Source organism: Dermochelys coriacea, chromosome 1 (assembly GCF_009764565.3).
Source record: "Dermochelys coriacea isolate rDerCor1 chromosome 1, rDerCor1.pri.v4, whole genome shotgun sequence".
Taxonomy (NCBI): domain Eukaryota; kingdom Metazoa; phylum Chordata; order Testudines; family Dermochelyidae; genus Dermochelys; species Dermochelys coriacea.
The window spans coordinates 16,092,587-16,112,586 of NC_050068.2; the positions used below are offsets into that span (position 1 = coordinate 16,092,587).

At 40.3% G+C, this 20,000-nt stretch overlaps 1 protein-coding gene across 3 annotated transcripts in view; it reads right to left on the reverse strand.

The window, feature by feature from the left end:
* The window catches only part of TENM4 (teneurin transmembrane protein 4), a 1,775,651-nt gene that overhangs the window by 224,575 nt on the left and 1,531,076 nt on the right, over positions 1-20,000 (reverse strand). For all 3 annotated transcript variants that reach the window (XM_043504093.1, XM_038368402.2, XM_043504094.1), the window contains 2 exons: positions 15,922-16,020; positions 11,854-12,089 (listed from right to left, as the gene is read on the reverse strand). In XM_043504093.1, coding sequence (XP_043360028.1) covers positions 11,854-12,089; positions 15,922-16,020 — 335 coding nt within the window. The remainder of the gene's footprint in view (positions 1-11,853; positions 12,090-15,921; positions 16,021-20,000) is intronic.

Below are 20,000 nucleotides of genomic sequence, written 5' to 3' on the forward strand. Positions count from 1 at the left end.
AGCAAGGGTCCATTGCATTCACAAAAATAATTGCTTACAGACACATACTCATTAAGCAAAAACAAGTCATTTCACAAGGCTCTAGCTATTGCTGATATTGGGACAAATTGTGTTCTCTATTATATTGGTGAAAACTGCACTATGTATGGTTCTTCACTCTCTAAGTATGATGAGAGTCTCATAATGATGTCATGTGTCATAATAATAAAAAGCTACAGAGGCTTAACATGGAAAAACCCTTTTGCCATTCTCCACCACCTCGTCTGGGCTAACTAAACCCTACTCCTCTTCAAAATGCTCGGGCTGTCTGCAGACATAGGGTCTGATTCTCCACTGCCTTGCACCTTGACTAGTCATTTACACATGTATGGAGTGAGTTTAAAATGCTATGAAATGAGAATCATTCGTGCACTCACACTGTTGGCAGCATTTTGCATTCACTTTGCTCAGGTATAAATGATGACACAAAGGGCAAGGCTGCGGAGAAGCAGGTCCATTGTTTTTTAACTGTATCATCTGAATTCTGAGCAGGTCCTGAAAAATGAGTGGCAGTAATAATATGGGAAAGAGCGCTTACAGTGGTTGTCTTAATCTGGCTCCCATAAACTAGCCGTCTTACATTTGTTTTTAGAAGACTGGTGAAAAATACCACTCTGAACCGCCTCCTCCTATCTTCTGCAATCAACTATATGCTTTTTAAAACAGGTCATCGATCAAGGGCCAGATTCAGACCTGATGTAAGTAGCTGCAAATCCAGACATGCAGGGTCTGAATTTGGCCAGAAACATAGATGCTTCCTCTAAAGCGTGGAGGCAATAGCTTTTAGGTTTGTCATGAGATGACAAAGTTGCTAAGTAGGACTTTTACAGATACTATGTTGATGAGGGCCATTGTCATAAATATAAAGGGAAGGGTAAACATCTTTAAAATCCCTCCTGGCCAGAGGAAAAACCCTTTCACCTGTAAAGGGTTAAGAAGCTAGGATAACCTCGCTGGCACCTGACCAAAATGACCAATGAGGAGACAAGATACTTTCAAAAGCTGGAGGGGGAGAGAAACAAAGGCTCTCTCTGTCTGTGTGATGCTTTTGCTGGGGACAGAACAGGATTGGAGTCTTAGAATTTAGTAAATAATCTAGCTAGGTATGCATTAGATTCTGATTTCTTTAAATGGCTGAGAAAATAAGCTGTGCTGAATGGAATGTAGATTCCTGTTTTTGTGTCTTTTTGTAACTTAAGGTTTTGCCTAGAGGGATTCTCTATGTTTTGAATCTGATTACCCTGTAAGGTATTTACCATCCTGATTTTAGAGGTGATTCTTTTTACTTTTTCTTCTATTAAAATTCTTCTTTTAAGAATCTGATTTTTTTTTTCATTGTTCTTAAGATTCAAGGGTTTGGGTCTGTGTTCACCTATGCAAATTGGTGAGGATTTTTTATCAAACCTTCCCCAGGAAAAAGGGTGTAGGATTTTGGGAGGATTTTGGGGGGAAAGATGTTTCCAAATGGGCTCTTTCCCCGTTACATACCTGTTAGACATTTGGTGGTGGCAGCGATAAAGTACAAGGGCAAAAGGTAAAATAGTTTGTACCTTGGGGAAGTTTTAACCTAAGCTGGTAAAAGTAAGCTTAGGAGGTTTTCATGCAGGTCCCCACATCTGTACCCTAGAGTTCAGAGTGGGGAAGGAACCATGACAGTCGTATAATAAGTAAATAAACAGACGGATTGATAAGAAGTCTAAATGCTTGAGACAGAGGTAGTATGTTAATTAATCAGGAGGTAGCTGAAAGTAGGGTTGATTTTAAAATGGCTGCTGTGTCGTGCATGGGAAACTAGACCAGCACCCTACCGTCCCAATACTGGGGAATGACAAAGGTGACTTAGTGCCATCTTTTCCCCCAAGACACTAAGTGCATCTGACCAAGCTGGAGGATCTGGACCATATTCTTATTATACTAAAACTGTACAGTCTCTCTCTTTCACATAAACCTGGTATTGACCTGATTACGTTCAATATGAGCAAGCAGAGGATAGTCCCTAACAGTATCATATATATCTGGTGTTTCAAAAGGACTAATTTCCCAAAGCTGCAGAAAATTATGAGCAAAATTGATTGGGCGGAAAAATTTAGACCCAAAAATATGAATGAAAACTGAGAGTTCTTTAAGAAGAGTTTATTAAATGGTCAAAAAGCCAAATTCCTGAATCAAGAAACAAGACAACTTTGGCTAAAAGCCCATCCTGGCTCAGTGGCAAAGTGAACGCAGAAATTAGAAATTAAAAAAAATGAAAAAAGGGGGAAATAGTTACGAATAAACAAAAGTCAGAAGTTATGACAAGCAGAAAATTGATAAGGGAAGCTAAAGATAGAGGAAAAATCCATGGCTAGCTGGGCTAAGGACAATAAGGAGCTTTTTTAGTATACTAGGAACAAAAGAAATACTACTAATAGAATAGACCCACGATTAGATGGAGAAGGTAAAATTGTTAATAATTATTTAGAAAAGGAAGAAGTATTCTATAAATATTTCAATTCTGTATTTGAAAACAAGCAGGATGATGCACTCATATCACATAAGGATGACAAAGTACTTTTCAATCTATTAATAACTAAAGAGAATGTTATACAAATTCTACTGGGAATAGACCTTTTTAAATCAGCAGTACCAGATAGATTTGGTGGTGACTTGATTACAGTGTATAAGTACCTTCGAGAGGAGAAAACACTGGGTGCTAAAGAGCTCTTTAATCTAGCTGAAAAAGGCATACCAAGAACCAATAACTGGAAGCTAAAGCCAGACAAATTTAAATTAGAAATTCAGCACACGTTTTTAACGGTGAGGGTGATTAACCACTGGACCAAGCTACTGGGGAAGTGATGGATTCTCCAGCTCTTGATGTCTTCAAATCAAGGCTGGATGTCTTCCTGGGAGATATGCTTTAGTCAAACACACCCCTGTATTGAGTCCAGTAAGTTAACTGGGTGAAATTCTATGGTCTATGATATACAGGAGATCTAGTTTATGTAATGGTTCCTGGTGGCCTTAAATTCTGTGAAAAGCCCGTTGTAGATGGTCCATTGAAGAAGACGGGAGTCCTTCCACTGATTTCAGTAAGCACTGGATCAGGCTCAATGAGATGTGCTTAATCGGCATTCTTCCCAGTGTACTTCTGAAAGACTGTTGACTATTTCTGCAAGTAGGAATTCAATGACCTGGTTTCAGAACTTGCTGCCCTTGCATATTACACCTCCATTTTCAGAGTATGTTTTATAAAATGTATTGCTTTTTAGTATCTGGTAAGCAGTTCAACATGCTCGCATGAAGAGTCCCACAAAAATGTGACTACATGAGCACTGTCAGTTTCCAGTGCAATGATTTGGGAACGTATGAACGTATGAATGCTTTCATGAACATGGAAAAAGCCAAGGTTTTATCCTTCTAAAACTCTGGAATCTGAGCATGCATTATAATTATGAAAGTTCAAAGCACTTTTTAGGTTTTATACCTGGAACCATTTGGCTTCTTGAACAACACTTCCATTGTTAGATTAATTTAAAAATATTTTTATATTATTTGTTGTTTTGAGCTGCTGCTAAAACAGAAGATAACTTCTATTTCTTTTTAAGCCATATTTTCTGACAAAGAGAGATTTTTTCTTTCAACAGTTTACATACAACCATATAGTTCCGTGACTCCAACGCTGTTAATGTCAGGTTACAGATATTGGTTAGAGCTGAAATAAAGGGAACCATCTATATCAGTGTGACTACAGTTAGTTCCCCAACACCCGTCTGAATGAATGAACTCCACAAAAGTAGCTCAAAAGTCGGATCTTGTATCTTTAATACCTTTATTTTAAAGCTGCTGTTCTCCAACTGGTTTTTGAATGTTATAATTCTTGATGTCTGGTTTTTGAATGTTATAATTCTTGACGTCTGATTTGTGTCCATTTATCCTTTTACGTAGAGACTGTCCAGTTTGGCCAATGTATGTGGCAGAGGGGCATTGCTGGCACATAATGGCATATATCACACTGGTAGATGCGCAGGTGAATGAGCCTCTGATAGTGTGGCTGATGTGATTAGGCCCTATCATGGTGTCCCTTGAATAGATATGTGGACAAAGTTGGCAACAGGCTTTGTTGCAAGGATAGGTTCCTCTGTTAGTGTTTTTGTGGTGTGCTGTGTGGTTGCTGGTGAGTATTTGCTTCAGGTTGGGGGGCTGTCTGTAAGCAAGGACTGGCCTGTCTCCCAAGATCTGTGAGAGTGATGGGTCATCCTTCAGGATAGGTTGGCCAGTCTCTACGTAAAAGAATAAATGGACACAAATCAGATGTTATAATTCTTCACATTCAAAAACCAGTCGGAGAACACTTCAATCTCTTTGGTCACTTGATTACAGACCTAAAAGTTACAATTCTTCAATAAAAAAAACTTCAGAAACAGACTCCAAGGAGAGACTGCTGAATTGGAATTAATTTGCAAACTGGATACAATTAACTTAGGCTTGAATAAAGACTGGGAGTGGATGTGTCATTACACAAAGTAAAACTATTTCCCCTCGTTTATTTCCCCTCCTACTGTTCTTGTAAAGTGCTGGAAATGGCCCACCTTGATTATCTCTACAAAAGATTCCCCTCCCCCCCGCATCCCTGCGCTTTTCTGCTGGTAATAGCTCACCTTTCCTGATCACTCTTGTTACAGACTATATGGTAATACCCATTGTTTCATGTTCTCTGTGTATATAAAATCTCCCCACTATATTTTCCACCGTATGCATCCGATGAAATGAGCTGTAGCTCACGAAATCTTATTTTCAAATAAATTTGTTAGTCTCTAAGGTGCCACAAGTACTCCTTTTCTTTTTGCGAATACAGATTAACACGGCTGCTATTCTGAAATACTTTTAAAAATATCTATTGTCGTTTGTCTCTGGGAGGTGCTCAGATGATTTGGTGATGGGCACTTACATAAAAAACTGAAAAGACAGACAGAAAACACATTTCATTTAGACTGTAAGCTCTTTGATGCAGTGACTGTCATTCATTATATGTCTGTACAACTTTTAGCACAATGGGGCCCAACCTGATTGTGCTCTTTAGTCACTATAAGTAGGCTTGGCAAAATTCAATCTATGTTTTTTATAACTTCAACGAATAATGTTGTTTATTTATAAGCATTTTTAGATTTAAAACTTCACAATCGTGCAAAACTATGGATTTTAAGCATTTTTAACTATTTAAATTTTTCACATTTGCAGGAAATTGGGGGAGGGGTGGGAGAAGAGCCCGACAACTATTTAATGACAGTAGATGCTGAGATTCAAAAGTTAAAGCTTTCTAAACTGTTAGAACAAAATCATCAACATCACACGTTAAGATACACAGAGTAAGTATCCTTAAATAACAAATCATATCTGTTTTTACTATTCATTTGCTAATCCATTTATAACAAGCTTAATTCCAAAGTTTAAATCACTGGATTCCGACTCTAATAAATTTTCAAGCAGCATTTTTCTCATTGGTTTATCTGTAGATTTCTATTATTATCAATGAAAATATTTTTTCAATGTGTGCGTACAATAAAGTCAAACATTTACTGCAATTTACCAATAAAAATCTAAACTAGGTCTAAATATAGGTGTTATATCATAACAATAGTGGATGAATAATAATAATACTTGCTCTTTTATTGCACCTTTCACCACTGGGTCTCAGTGTTTTGCACATATTCATTAATTAAGTCTCACACTACCCATGAAATAATTACAGGACACAAATATAAATTGAATTGTGATGCCAAATCCCCTGCTCTAAAAAACAGATCACAATGTATAAAGGCTTTGCCAGAAAGGATCCTTTGGTGTGTTGTTTATATCTTTCTTAGCTGAGATTAGATGGAAATAAGGAATGGAAAGGGTCCTGTAAATTAAAAGAAGAAAAACAAAACCCTTAATCCTGGATTAGAAAAGAAAAGTGAAAAAAGAAAATGAAGGAAACGTATTGGTAGGGCAAAATATTGGGCTATATTTTAGGGTGAGTGAAATATCTCAGTATAAATGTAGGCTAAATAAATACAGCACAAGCTGAAGAATGAAGCATTAGTGACTTTCCTATTGATCTCAGGTGGTGCCCAGACACCATGGTAATTGCTGCATCAGAAATGCATAGCTAGATACTTAGAAACTTCGGAACGCTGAGCTGAACTAGAGTTAGTACACAGTGTCAAAGGATCAAGGATAAACTGAGTTCAAGTTAGCTTTTGGGAAAATCTTTAAACAACAGAAAGAAAGCTGTTTTATAAACACATCACAATGCTGGAACCATTTTACTGTTGAAGCCTTTTGCCGGTCATGAGCAATGCAGCTCTAAGTGAAAAAGTGGCTGTCAGGAGTTTAAATAAATGGAGAGCTGAAATAGCAGAGAGAGATCTGACTCCAATCAAATGAGTGGCTGTTTTGGCTCTGTAATACATTTTCCATCCGTATCTTTAATTTGAATCAAATGCACATCTCTTTTGCTGTTTGTGAAATGCAACCGCAGCACATGCTTAAAATGCAGGAAAATAGCAAGTGCTTTACTACATCAAATTATACATCCATCTGGCTTGGTAACTGGATCAGGAAGATACTTCTTCTGTTTCAGATGAAAGCAACTACTCTTCATCCCTAATTCACTTAGAAGCCAATACCACTCCTAGTATCTAGCCAAGCAGCTGGTGGACATGAGAGAGCAGGATAATCTAACAAGTCTTTTCCATTTCTAATGCCTATGATCTCCATGGGAACAGAATTCTTCCTCCCAAGATGTGGAGTGATAGCAGAGCTTCTCCACAGAGATGTCCTAGAAACCCTTGTTCCTACCACATATTAGGGTTGCCAACCCTCCCAGATTGGCTGGGAGTCTACCAGAATTGGCCTCGATCTCCCAGGGGCTATTGAAAGCAATCCGGGAGATTTTAATAGGCTGCTAAAAGTCCGGTGGGTGGTGCAGCAGGGCTAAGGCAGGCTCCCTACATGCCCTGGCTCTGCGCAGCTCCTGGAAGCGGATGGCATGTCTGGCTCCTAGGTGCAGGGGCGGCCAGGAGGTCTCCGTGCACTGCCTCTGTCTCAAGCACTGGTTCTGCAGCGCCCATTGGCCGGGAACCCCTCGGCCCCAGCCTGGAGCCCCTTCCTGCAACCCCAACCTGCTCATCCCCAGCCTCACCCCAGAGCCCTCACCCCTTTCCACACTCCAACCCCATGCCCCAGACCAGAATGCCCTCCCACACCCTGAACACCTCATTTCTGGTCCCACTCCGGAGCCCACACTCCCAGCTGGAACCCTCACCCTCTCCTGCACCCCAATCCCCTGCCCTAGCCTGCTGAAAGTGAGTGAGGGTGGGGAGAGCGTGCTATGGAGGGAGGGGGGATGGAGTGAGCAGAGGAGGGGCGGACAGGGGCGTGGCCTCAGGGAAGGCAGCAGGACAAAGGTGTGCAGGTTTGTGCAATTAGGACGTTGGCAACCCTACCACATATGCAGACTCAATGGGCAGCATATCTGCACAGCAGGAGATCTATCTACTCCACCCTGCCCCTAAAAGCCTCTAGATATGGAGCTCTTGCAGAGCAGTGCCCTCTGGCATGCGGGATCCCCAAATTCTATTCAGTTACTGCACAGTGGAACCAGACTTGTTCCAGTGCAAGCAAAGCCCTCCACACCTGCAGAAAAGGAGGCAGGATTTGGAGTTTGGCCACTTGTGCCTTTTTGTACATGGGACAAAAAATTCCTTCCTGATTCCCCCAACCAGCTACACAGTTTAATACTCTGGAGCACAGGATTTCAGTCATCCTTTTTACTGCCGTGCCTTGTATAACTGAAAATAGTACAAACAGTCCCCAAATTAACAATTTCTGTTAAAATTACAGCCACAACATGCGTTTCCATGACCTCCAGGAACAGCAAATTTGCAGATTAGTTACAGGCTGCCTAAAGAAGTCTTTCCTTTTAGTTTCAGAGTAGCAGCCGTGTTAGTCTGTATTCGCAAAAAGAAAAGGAGTACTTGTGGCACCTTAGAGACTAACAAATTTATTAGAGCATAAGCTTTCGTGAGCTACAGCTCACTTCATACTCCTTTTCTTTTTCCTTTTAGTGGCTCTGATTTCAATGCTCTTGAAGTTTTCATGTTGCAGCCTTGACCTAATACAGTTTTCTCTTTGGTGTATGCACCTTACAAGACCAGCCTGTGATGTGTCTTCAGCATTTGGCTATAAGGCTCTTCCTTTGCATTAGCTGTCAGTGCATGCAGTAAGAAAAGGAGGACTTGTGGCACCTTAGAGACTAACGAATTTATTTGAGCATAAGCTTTCGTGAGCTACAGCTCACTTCATCAGATGCATTCGCTGGAAAATACCCATGCAGTTCACTGCTATTGGTGTGCATTGTTGCAATTGACTTAGTGTAGTCTCAATGAATATTTGAAAAGATAGTAGAGAGTGAATTTAAAGCTGGTTAATGCCAATGAAAAATAGCCTCTGATGCTTAATAGATTTTTTCCTATTTTGTTTGCCATTATCTCTGAAGAGCAGTGATTCAATCCTGCAAAAGCTTCAGCTAGATCACAATGTTTGTACATGGTGCCAGTCATTAAGTTTATATGGACTCTTGCTTCTTTCCTGATTGCCCCCCACCCCCAGATCTTTGAAATGAAAGAACAGCAAGATAAATAAGCCACAGATTATTAAAGAGCATAAACTCTTTGGTAAAATGGAAATACACCTGCAGCTCTATGGCTTTTCAGTCTTAAATAGATGACATAGTGGATGCTGCAGATGTGTTTTAAAAGATGCAACTGTCTCCTGCAAAGAGTTTCAAAAAGGTCCAAATGACTCTTTGTTTTCATGCTGATCGATTTATCCGTCCCTCCATCCCAGACCTAAGCAAGAGCTCTGTGTAAGCCTGAAAGCTTGTCTCTTTCACCAACTGAAGTTGGTCCAATTAAAGATATTATCTCACACACCTCGTCTCTCTAATATCTGACTGTGTGTCTGTTTTGTATTGCTGCACATCACCATTGTATCTGAGCACCTGTCACATAAAACATATTGGCAATAGCAAAGTCCCTAATGGCATTCATGAAGTCTATTTTTTTTTGTTTTTGTTTTAATTTGAATGGAAGACTGTGCTGTGAATGGCATTCAGGTGCACTACCTTCCCCAGTGGACTGGAGCATTAGTATCAACTGCTAGGTGGATGAAAGAGAATTAAACTCCAAACCACTGCCTTGGGCCCTGATCCAAAGCTTTCTCACTTTAATGGGAGTCTTTCCATTGACTTCAATTTCTTTTGGATTGGGCCAATGGTCATAAAAGAGAATTTCCATAATTACTTTAACTATCAAGAGCCAGTGGCTACTGGCCAAGTTATCAACATTCACTAGACATAATAAGGGCTATATTTTGACACACTTACTCATGTTCAACAATACCTTAACAATTCAAACAGTCTCAAGGAAATCAATAGGAGTGAGCTACTACTCATCATGAATACAAAACTACATATATATCAGTGATCTAACAATAAATAAGCACTTATTTTGTAAACAGACCAGAAAATAAAAAAATGCATTATTATTAAATAAATTAATTAATAAATAAATTAATAAATAAATTAAATTTTGATCAAGATACAACCCATCTTGTCAGAAGTTGGTCAACGTAAATTTTTTTTTTGGTAGGTGATACAATTCTTATCTGCAACTTGACAGGATGTAGAAAATAATTACAAATGAAAAGGTTATTCATAATTTTTAAATGAGTTAATTAGTAAACCCAGTCAGAATCTCTCATTACAGTAATTAATAATTGATTATACTTTAAATTAAACACATTTTTTCATCAAAATCTAATTAAATAACTGCTTTTTTGCCTGCTGATTAAATCAGTGGGCCTGGCAGTGATACTCTTTGTTAAATATGTTTATGCTGTACTGAACCAATACATTTTATTTTTAATAATTGATAGTTCCTTTAGAAATTAGCAATAATGGCCCATAATTACGAGTTCAACCTGATCAGCATTCCTGGCACCTTGCCAGCCACACACAGTGCTTGGCAGATGCTACAGGATTCATCCAAATGGGAAAAAAAAGGATCTAAGCATAACCCATGGACATAATTTTTAACCATATTAATTATGAATTAAATCAGGACTCTCTTTTCAAAACTGCTGGAAAAGGTTTCTGAACAGGAGACTATTAAGGGGCAAGTCAGCCTTCCTGACCTGTCTGTAACACAGCAAAGTGTATATACATCCACAGTCATAATTAATGGACACCAAAGTTTTAAGTGAGCTATGAAGAGATACCTCTGACACAGAGAGATAATGTCCAATGGAACCCTGTTCAGTGCATAAGGAGACTGCTAGATAAATGAGACAGACAGGCTCAAACGTAAGTAGCAAATGATGAAAACTGACTGTACATTCCATCAAACTGTTACTGATTTAATGCTGGTTAATTAATCATTTCTGCTCCTATTATAGCAGGCACAAAAGTGACTGAAGTATAATACGAGTCAGCAGTGGAAAAGATTCAGTCATTAGAGCAGCACACATAGAGGGAACATGGTGAATCTGAACAGTGGTAACTGTAGTAATAATTATACACGTATGAAATGAAAGCGAAAAATCTTTCAATCTAGGTAACGATTTGCTAGTTCTAATTGCAATATTTTACAGATCATTAGCCTACAGGAAGTTACAGTGAAATCCAAGACAACAGCTTGTTTCTGCCACACAGAACAGGCACTTTCACCTGTGGCTACACAACAGTTTGTATCATTGCTATTTTAAAAGAGGAGTCTAGCAAAGAACCTATATAATTTAATACCAAGTTTATCAGCAAAGAAGGAAGAGAAATGAAAGGTAATACCAGACAAAATTCAAACAAAAATGCCGTTGCACAGCTGCAACGGGACAGCACATTTTCCAGATCTTCTGTATTTCAAAGTTAATTTATTCCACTAACCCTCAAAATGTCCTGTTGAGCCAAAGCCCCTGAACTACTTCCTCAGTCTACTAAAACTCCCAGACTGTTCCTCTTATTCATGCAAGTGGTTCCATTAATTTCAATAAAATTACTTGTGTGAGTAAGACAAGCAACATTTAGCTCCAAGCCAAGTGGAGATTTTGCTGGAGTAAGAACAGGGCCAACATTTCAGGATTTGGAGTCTGACTCAGCTCCCACTGACTTTGATGGGAGCACAATCGGGACCCCGGTCTCATTACTATGCTTTGTTGTAGGTGGGCTTGTCTCATTCTAGCTGATTCTAACACTTTCTCCAGCAGAAAAGGAACAATTCAAACTCTTTACATACAGCATATGGAATAGGTTCTATTAAACCTTGCTGGTACTATTAAATGAAGTGAGCCCAACATTGCAACACCCATCAAAGTCAATGGGCTTACACAGGTTTCAGGGCTTGTCAGACAGAGAGTTAGTGCAAGCTGGCATGTAAATCCACAGTGCACCAGCCTGCTGCGCTCTAATGGTCCATGTGGACCCGGCCACTGCACACTAAAAGTTCCCTAGTGCACACTGACTTGCTACTATTTGAGACTGGAATATGTCAAAGCACACTAGAAACTTTTAGTGCGCAGTTGCATGGTCCATGCAGCCAGTTAGTGCATGGCAGACTAGTGTGCTGTAGATTTACACCTCAGCTTACCACACACTAACTCTCCATCTAGACAAACCCCAAGAGGCCTTACTTGTTAGTTACTATGGGTGTAACCAACTTGGTCTTGCAGTTCCCAAATGTTAGCAACACTGGCGCTGAGGGTAGAGGATAAAAAGGCTGAAAAGTGAAATATGCTTACCGATAAAATAAGCAAGCAGGATCACCAGTGTGATTGAGATGATAATGGCACTCAGAGCAGCACATTTCCAGTTACAGTACTTATAGGGTTTCTTCAGATTAAAGGCAGGCCTAGAGAAGGTACTTCTGGGAAGGGGTCTAGGGGGAGGTGAGTACACAGTGCTGGACGTCAGGGGATATCCCGGCGATGTTGTACAAAAGAGGGGAGAGGTGCCTCCAGGTTTAAACAGGAAGTGCCTGAGGGAAGAAAGACAAAGAATAGGTGACTCTTCACAAAAATAAAAGCAGAGGCAGAATTCAAAGCTTAGGGACGGTGGCTGCTTCCTGAGTGAAGAAAGCAGCTTCTTCACACAATGTTTTGTAAATACACAGATGCCATGCACAGAAGAGAAGAATAAAAAACAGACAAGTCACACAGAGTAAAAGAAAAACGTCACAGCGCCAACAATACTGTAGAGAACACTTCGACAGAAAGAGACATCTCCATGGGAAAGCTCACATTACAGTGAAATGAGAGATCCCAAGCACAGCTAGGACAGATCAGTTCACGCAGGCAGGACTGAGGGCCTGATCCTGTTCCCACTGAAACTTTCAATTGAATTTTAATGGGAGCAAGTTGGAGGTGGAGGAGAACATGAAAATGTACCCAAATATACTGATTGCTATAGCAGAGCTTTGGGTTTTTTTTTGGTTTTTTTCTGTGTGGAGATGGGGAAGAGGGAGATCAGGTCCTTTCACAGTGCCAAAATTGTCACAGTGTTCCCAGTTTTCCATCCCAACATTTTGACAGATTTCAGAGTAGCAGCCGTGTTAGTCTGTATTCGCAAAAAGAAAAGGAGTACTTGTGGCACCTTAGAGACTAACACATTTATTTGAGCATAAGCTTTCGTGAGCTACAGCTCACTTCATCGGATGCATTTGGTGGAAAATACAGTGGGGAGATTTATATACACACACAGAGAACATGAAACAATGGGTTTTATCATACACACTGTAAGGAGAGTGATCACTTAAGATGAGCCATCACCAGCGGCGGGGGGGGGGGGGGGGGATGGAGGAAAACCTTTCAGGGTGACAAGCAAAGTAGGCCATTTCCAGCAGTTAACAAGAACATCTGAGGAACAGTGCGGGGTGGGATGGAGGGGGAGAAATAACATGGGGAAATAGTTTTACTTTGTGTAATGACTCATCCATTCCCAGTCTCTATTCAAGCCTAAATTAATTGTATCCAGTTTGCAAATTAATTCCAATTCAGCAGTCTCTCGTTGGAGTCTGTTTTTGAAGTTATATTTCACATTTGGGGACAATGTATACCTTCAAATCAGCGGCACTGCAATGGGTACCCGCATGGCCCCACAGTATGCCAACATTTTTATGGCTGACTTAGAACAATGCTTCCTCAGCTCTCGTCCCCTAATGCCCGTACTCTACTTGCGCTACATTGATGACATCTTCATCATCTGGACCCATGGAAAAGAAGCCCTTGAGGAATTCCACCAGGATTTCAACAATTTCCATCCCACCATTAACCTCAGCCTGGACCAGTCCACACAAGAGATCCACTTCCTGGACACTACAGTGCTAATACGCGATGGTCACATAAACACCACCCTATATCGGAAACCTACTGACTGCTATTCCTACCTACATACCTCTAGTTTTCATCCAGATCATACCACACGATCCATTGTCTACAGCCAAGCTCTACGATATAACCGCATTTGCTCCAACCCCTCAGACAGAGACAAACACCTACAAGATCTCTATCATGCATTCTTACAACTACAATACCCACCTGCTGAAGTGAAGAAACAGATTGACAGAGCCAGAAGAGTACCCAGAAGTCATCTACTACAGGACAGGCCCAACAAAGAAAATAACAGAACGCCACTAGCCATCACCTTCAGCCCCCAACTAAAACCTCTCCAACGCATCATCAAGGATCTACAACCTATCCTGAAGGACGACCCATCACTCTCACAGATCTTGGGAGACAGGTCAGTCCTTGCTTACAGACTGCCCCCCAACCTGAAGCAAATACTCACCAGCAACCACACACCACACAACAGAACCACTAACCCAGGAACCTATCCTTGCAACAAAGCCGATTGCCAACTCTGTCCACATATCTATTCAGGGGACACCATCATAGGGCCTAATCACATCAGCCACACTATCAGAGGCTCATTCACCTGCGCATCTACCAATGTGATATATGCCATCATGTGCTAGCAATGCCCCTCTGCCATGTACATTGGTCAAACTGGACAGTCTCTACGTAAAAGAATAAATGGACACAGATCAGACGTCAAGAATTATAACATTCAAAAACCAGTCGGATAACACTTCAATCTCTCCAGTCACTCATTTATAGACCTGAGGGTGGCTATCCTTCAACAAAAAACCTTCAAAAACAGACTCCAATGAGAGACTTCTGAATTGAAATTAATTTGCAAACTGGATGCAATTAACTTAGGCTTGAATAGAGACTGGGAATGGATGAGTCATTGCACAAAGTAAAACTATTTCCCCATGTTATTTCTCCCCTCCCCCACCCCACCCTGCACTGTTCCTCAGATGTTCTTGTTAACTGCTGGAAATGACCTACCTTGCTTGTCACCATGAAAGGTTTTCCTCCTTTCCACCCCCTGCTGCTGGTGATGGCTCATCTTAAGTGATTACTCTCCTTACAGTGTGTATGATAAAACCCATTGTTTCATGTTCTCTGTGTGTGTATATAAATTTCCCCACTGTATTTTCCACCAAATGCATCCGATGAAGTGAGCTATAGCTCACGAAAGCTTATGCTCAAATAAATGTGTTAGTCTCTAAGGTGCCACAAGTTCTCCTTTTCTTTTTGCGAACATTTTGACAGCATTCATATTTTAGCTTACTTGTTTTATGTGTGGCTTGGGAGACAGTAACGTAAGGACCTTGGGCAAGTCTCACTAAAGTCAAAGGGAAGAATCCCACTGACTTCTATGGGAGTTGGGACAAATTGTAAATGAAGACTACAATTTTCAGGAAAAGTTCTTGAGAACTTTAAGGCACCCGAATCCCTCTTTTCCTGGATTTTCTTCTGGAGTGAAGGGAAAGGAAGGAGAAACAATGGTGGCTTGGGTGGTAGGCCTGATTCTCCTCTCTCTAGGCCAGTGTAAATCAGGAGTAACTCCACTACTGTGGGATCAGAATCAGGCCCAATGCAACTAGTATTTTTAGTCATGATTTTATAGGCCAGATCCTGAGCAGTGATAAATCAATACCACCCCACTGAAGTCAATGGGGTTATGCTGGTTTATGCCAGTTGAGCATGTGGCCCAAAGTTTCCATCTCAAAGACACACATGTAATAATAGGGAAAAACTCTCACATGCAGAAACATTGCTGTGAAGAAAAGTCATGGAACGATTTGTGCAGTATAAAGTGACATGGATTTTCTTTTACAACAATGTTTATGCTACTTCTGGCAAACCCATTAATTAACTGTACAAAATAATGGTTGCTGGAACATGACTCATTATTTCCATTATTCGTCTATGTTAAAACTTTAATTCTTGCAGCAGTGTCTCCGCTATTAATTCATTTCTTTACTTTATTTTGCTACAGCTTTATTTGGTCCCCATTGAAGCTGCATCTGCAGTGTACAAATATAACAAGCAGTATTGCAGCTGATGATGATTTGTAAGGCAATGAACCTGGAAAATATCAGTTAAACATTTGCAGTATTGTTCAGCCAGCCTCATAATAGTTTAATGTCTTCACTGAAATCCTAGTAACCTTAGTTTTATAAAAGACTGTAAATTGATACAGATACATATTATTAATGAAATGATTTTCAAAATGGCAAAGAAAACCAATGAGATGCTATGGATCATCAGCATATTAATGAGGCTCCATTAATATGTACAGGATGCTGTGCACCAAGCTCAGGAACTTCATTTTTTAAAGCCATGTTAGAAGAGGCAAAAAATGGCATTGCCCTTAAAACGTCACTGAAGTGACCAAATGCTTTCATGCAAAGATCATAATGACTGTACAGTAAACAGGAAGACCACATACGTGTCACATACCCATCATTGTAAGCACCGTCATGTCGGGAGGAGGTGAGAATGTCCATCTCAATGAGGTTGTCCTGCAATGTCTCTAGGAATGTCTGCTTTGCTATGTTTCTATGTACATATGAAAACATGAATGAAGCCAGTGAGTCATGCGTCTATGAAGCGTGATCTTATAAACCACAATGGTTATAGTGCAGTTGTGCATGGAATAAGAATGATGGACCATCTATTTATATGTATAGGATATTAAACATATACATATACAGCATTTAAGAATGTTCACTTCTAGGTATGCGTATCCACACATATATATGAACGCACACACCTCCCTGTGTGCATATATATATCAAGTTAGGTTTTTTATGTCTATGTACATTCTTTATTATTTTGCTGACAGTGCAAAAAATATGTATGAAACTTTTTGATCTGCCAGATTCAAAAGACCAAATCTTATTTTAGTAAAGCTGTACTCCAATAATGAGTCTACATCAGTGTCTGTTTCTATGCGAAGATTGAATACACTGCCCAAATACCATCAATACCATGGTTCCATCTTGCGTTATCACTAAGGCTGAGATTTTGTCATGGTTATTTTTAGTAAAAGTCATAGACAGGTCACAGGCAATAAACAAAAATTCACAGAAGCCGTGACCTGTCTGCTGTGGCTCCATGGTTTCCCCCACCACCGTTATGGCTGGGAGCTGTGGGGTTCTCCCTTCGCCCACAGCAGCTGGGAGCTGCATGGTGACCATATTTCCCAAAGAGAAAATGGGACATCCCGACCTCTCGCCCTCAGCGTCCAACCCTCTCCCCGCCCCCCTTCGCTGGAACCCTGGGAAGGGCCCCCTCAGAAGTCTGTCACCTGTTGCTGGAAATTTGCAGGGGCCCCCTGTTGCTTGTCATTGCTGTCGCCTGTCTCTGGAACCCTGCCAGGGCCCCACTGGCTGACAGCTCCAGAGTCCTGAAGCCCCAGGGGCTGAAGAAGAGAATGTCAGGGAGGTTTCTGGAAATCACAGATTCTGTGACTTCCATAACCTCTGTGACATAAATGTAGCTTTAATCATCCCATATCTCCATCCAAAACTTAACCAGGTGGATGATTTAGTTGGTGTTTGTCCTGCTTTGAGCAGGGGATTGGACTAGATGACCTCCTGAGGTCTCTTCCATCCCTAATATTTTATGATTCTCTGTTTTGTTTAAATCCTTACTTTGCACTTTGAATGGGGTAATTAACAACTCAATTAATCTAATCTTCTTACTTATTTTAGTGAGGCAATGTTAGTCTGATATATAGAAGTTGAGATATCTAGTTTTCTTCCATGTGCACATTTTAAATAAACATTCTCTCAATTACAGAGTGGCAAAAAGTTGAATAAGATATCTGTAATTCTCACAATGGATTGTCGGTGATGGATAGCTTAAACAAATGGTATGTTGGTCTGAAATACCCTGGTTTGGGTTTTGAAAAGTCCTGCCCCTTCCCAGTTGTGTTTGTACATATATGGAGATGAGCCAAATCCAGAGCCATATATCCTCAACTACTTAATACTTTTGGTTGGGGGGATGGGGAGTGACCGAGAGACAACCACTCAACTTCAAATGTCTTATAATTACATTTAGAATTTCTATAGCACCATCAAGGATCTCAAAGCTCTTTACAAACACTTAAGTCTCAGTTGACAGAAAATGAGGCACAGACAGGGGAAGGTGCCCAAGGTCCCACAGTCGGTCAGAGGCAGAGCTGGGAACCAGAATCAAGACCTCCTGGCCTGCAATCCTGTGCCACAAGACCAGACACAAGAACATCCTTCTCATCTTTTGCAAAATCAAATCCATCCCTGATTTTGCCATTCGCTCTTTTCAAACATCAAAGGTAAATCTGAGTCTGCATCTTGAAACTTCAGTAGATTCCCAAGCCAAGACTAAAGAAGAGAAACACATCAGCATTGTGACACTTTATCACTTATGCAGGATCATGGGTTTACAGGATATGAGAGGCATGTGGTGAACTCTATCACAGAAGCTGTATTCAGGTAACAGGCTATACCAAGGGAAACTTCAGTACTGCCGCATTATGCAAACCTCCCTCTATGAAGTGTCCTTAACCTCAGTTTTCATCTCTCCTTCTCGCTAATGCCAGTACTTGTTTAGTTCAAGCTCCTGCCTTTGTTGGCTATGGGCTGCACTGACAGCACAGATCTGCAGTTGATCCCAGTGACAGGAATGTGATTCATATTCATAGCTTTCAAGTAAAGTGGATCAACATGCTTAAAATGAGACTTAGCACTGGAAATATCAACCCATCTCAAAGTATTTACTGCTTCCTCTCGTTCCTCAAGAATGCAGGAAAAGTTGGGTGTTTCACTCAGTGTAATAAGGAAGCTACATACTTGCACATAGAGCCTTTAATGGATAAAAGGCAATGCACCTAACAACACAGTAATCAGAAAAGGTTCATGAATAGTTAAAATTTGTAAAAAAGAAAAGGAGTACTTGTGGCACCTTAGAGACTAACAAATTTATTTGAGCATAAGCTTTCGTGAGCTACAGCTCACTTCATCGGATGCATCAAGTTGATAGATTTCCACTCTATACGGCTAAATTCAGTGCCTTGCATAATAACAGGTTTCAGAATAGCAGCCGTGTTAGTCTGTATTTGCAAAAAAGAAAAGGAGTACTTGTGGCACCTTAGCGACTAACACATTTATTTGAGTATAAGCTTTCATGAGCTACAGCTCACTTCATTGGGTGCTGTGAGCTGTAGCTCACGAAAGCTTATGCTCAAATAAATTTGTTAGTCTCTAAGGTGCCACAAGTCCTCCTTTTCTTTTTTGCGAATACAGACTAACACAGCTATTACTCTGAAACCAGTTAAAATTTGTGTAAAACTGGTGGTTCCATGTATTTCAGTTGTGAATTGTCAATAAAATGGGAGAGAACACTGGGTTATGTGATCTTCTAATGCATGTCAGGAACAGAGCAGTCACACACTGGGCTACACTGGCAATTATTATACAACTGGACTCTTCCTTTACTATGGGCCAGATTCTATCCCCTTACTTAATCTGAGTAGGGGTTTACTCTGGGTAGATTTGCTAATTCTGGAGTAAAATCCTGACTCAACATGAGTCAGGGAGGTATAATCTGGTCCTTGGTGCTTACAATGTGAAATTCTCTGGGACCAGTATTGCCCTGAAGCTACAGCTGTGCCAAGCAAATGGCTATCTCAGCTGGCATTTATTTGCTCACTGCAAGGTCACATTTACCAGAACAGAAAGGAGAGGTCAGAGAAAAAAGGGAGGAATAAAGAGCAGAGAAAGCGTGGGGAGAAATGACTCACCTGTAAGATCTCACTGCTGAGCAAAGATGTTTTCATACAATAAATTGCTTTTAAAGCAGCAAAGGTGGGAGAAGTGGAGAAAAGAGAGGCAGAAAGAGAACTAGAGGAAAAGAGGAGAGGAATGAGGAAAAAGAAATGAAGAAAAAGAGGGAAGGAGGAGATGTGAAGAGTGGCTCCTCTTCCAACAACATATGAAATTCTGATGGATATAGTATTTGTAAGATTTAAGCACCTATACTTTGCATTTATGTTAGCTTTTGCATTAAACTCAACCTGTTTCCACCCAACCCTCCATTCTGAACATCCCTAGATAAGGTCATTCAAAAGCTGAACCCAGATTTGAATTCTGCAAATAGTCCCAATGTTATTAAAAATCAAAACCAAACACCTTCAAATTTGGGATGGGAGAGGTTTGTAATCCAGTGTTTTATACACATTTTCTAGCTTGTGCTGGTCTCTGTTTACAATATATAGCTTTCTCTTTATGTTATCTCTCTGTGCTGGCTAATGTGGAATTACAAAAATGGATATTCAACAGAAATACAGTTCCATTTTTGACATGAGATTATCACAATACCGTATTTCTATACTTCAAAGGTCTTAATTCTTGGATTAATTACTCTGGGATGGAATTTATTTTTTAAACATTGAACTTTTTGTGGTTTGCTTATTTATTATTCCACTAGTTGCTGATCTTTTTTGATCCCTAAGTAGCTAGATTTTTGCAGTGGGAAGGATCTACACAATTACT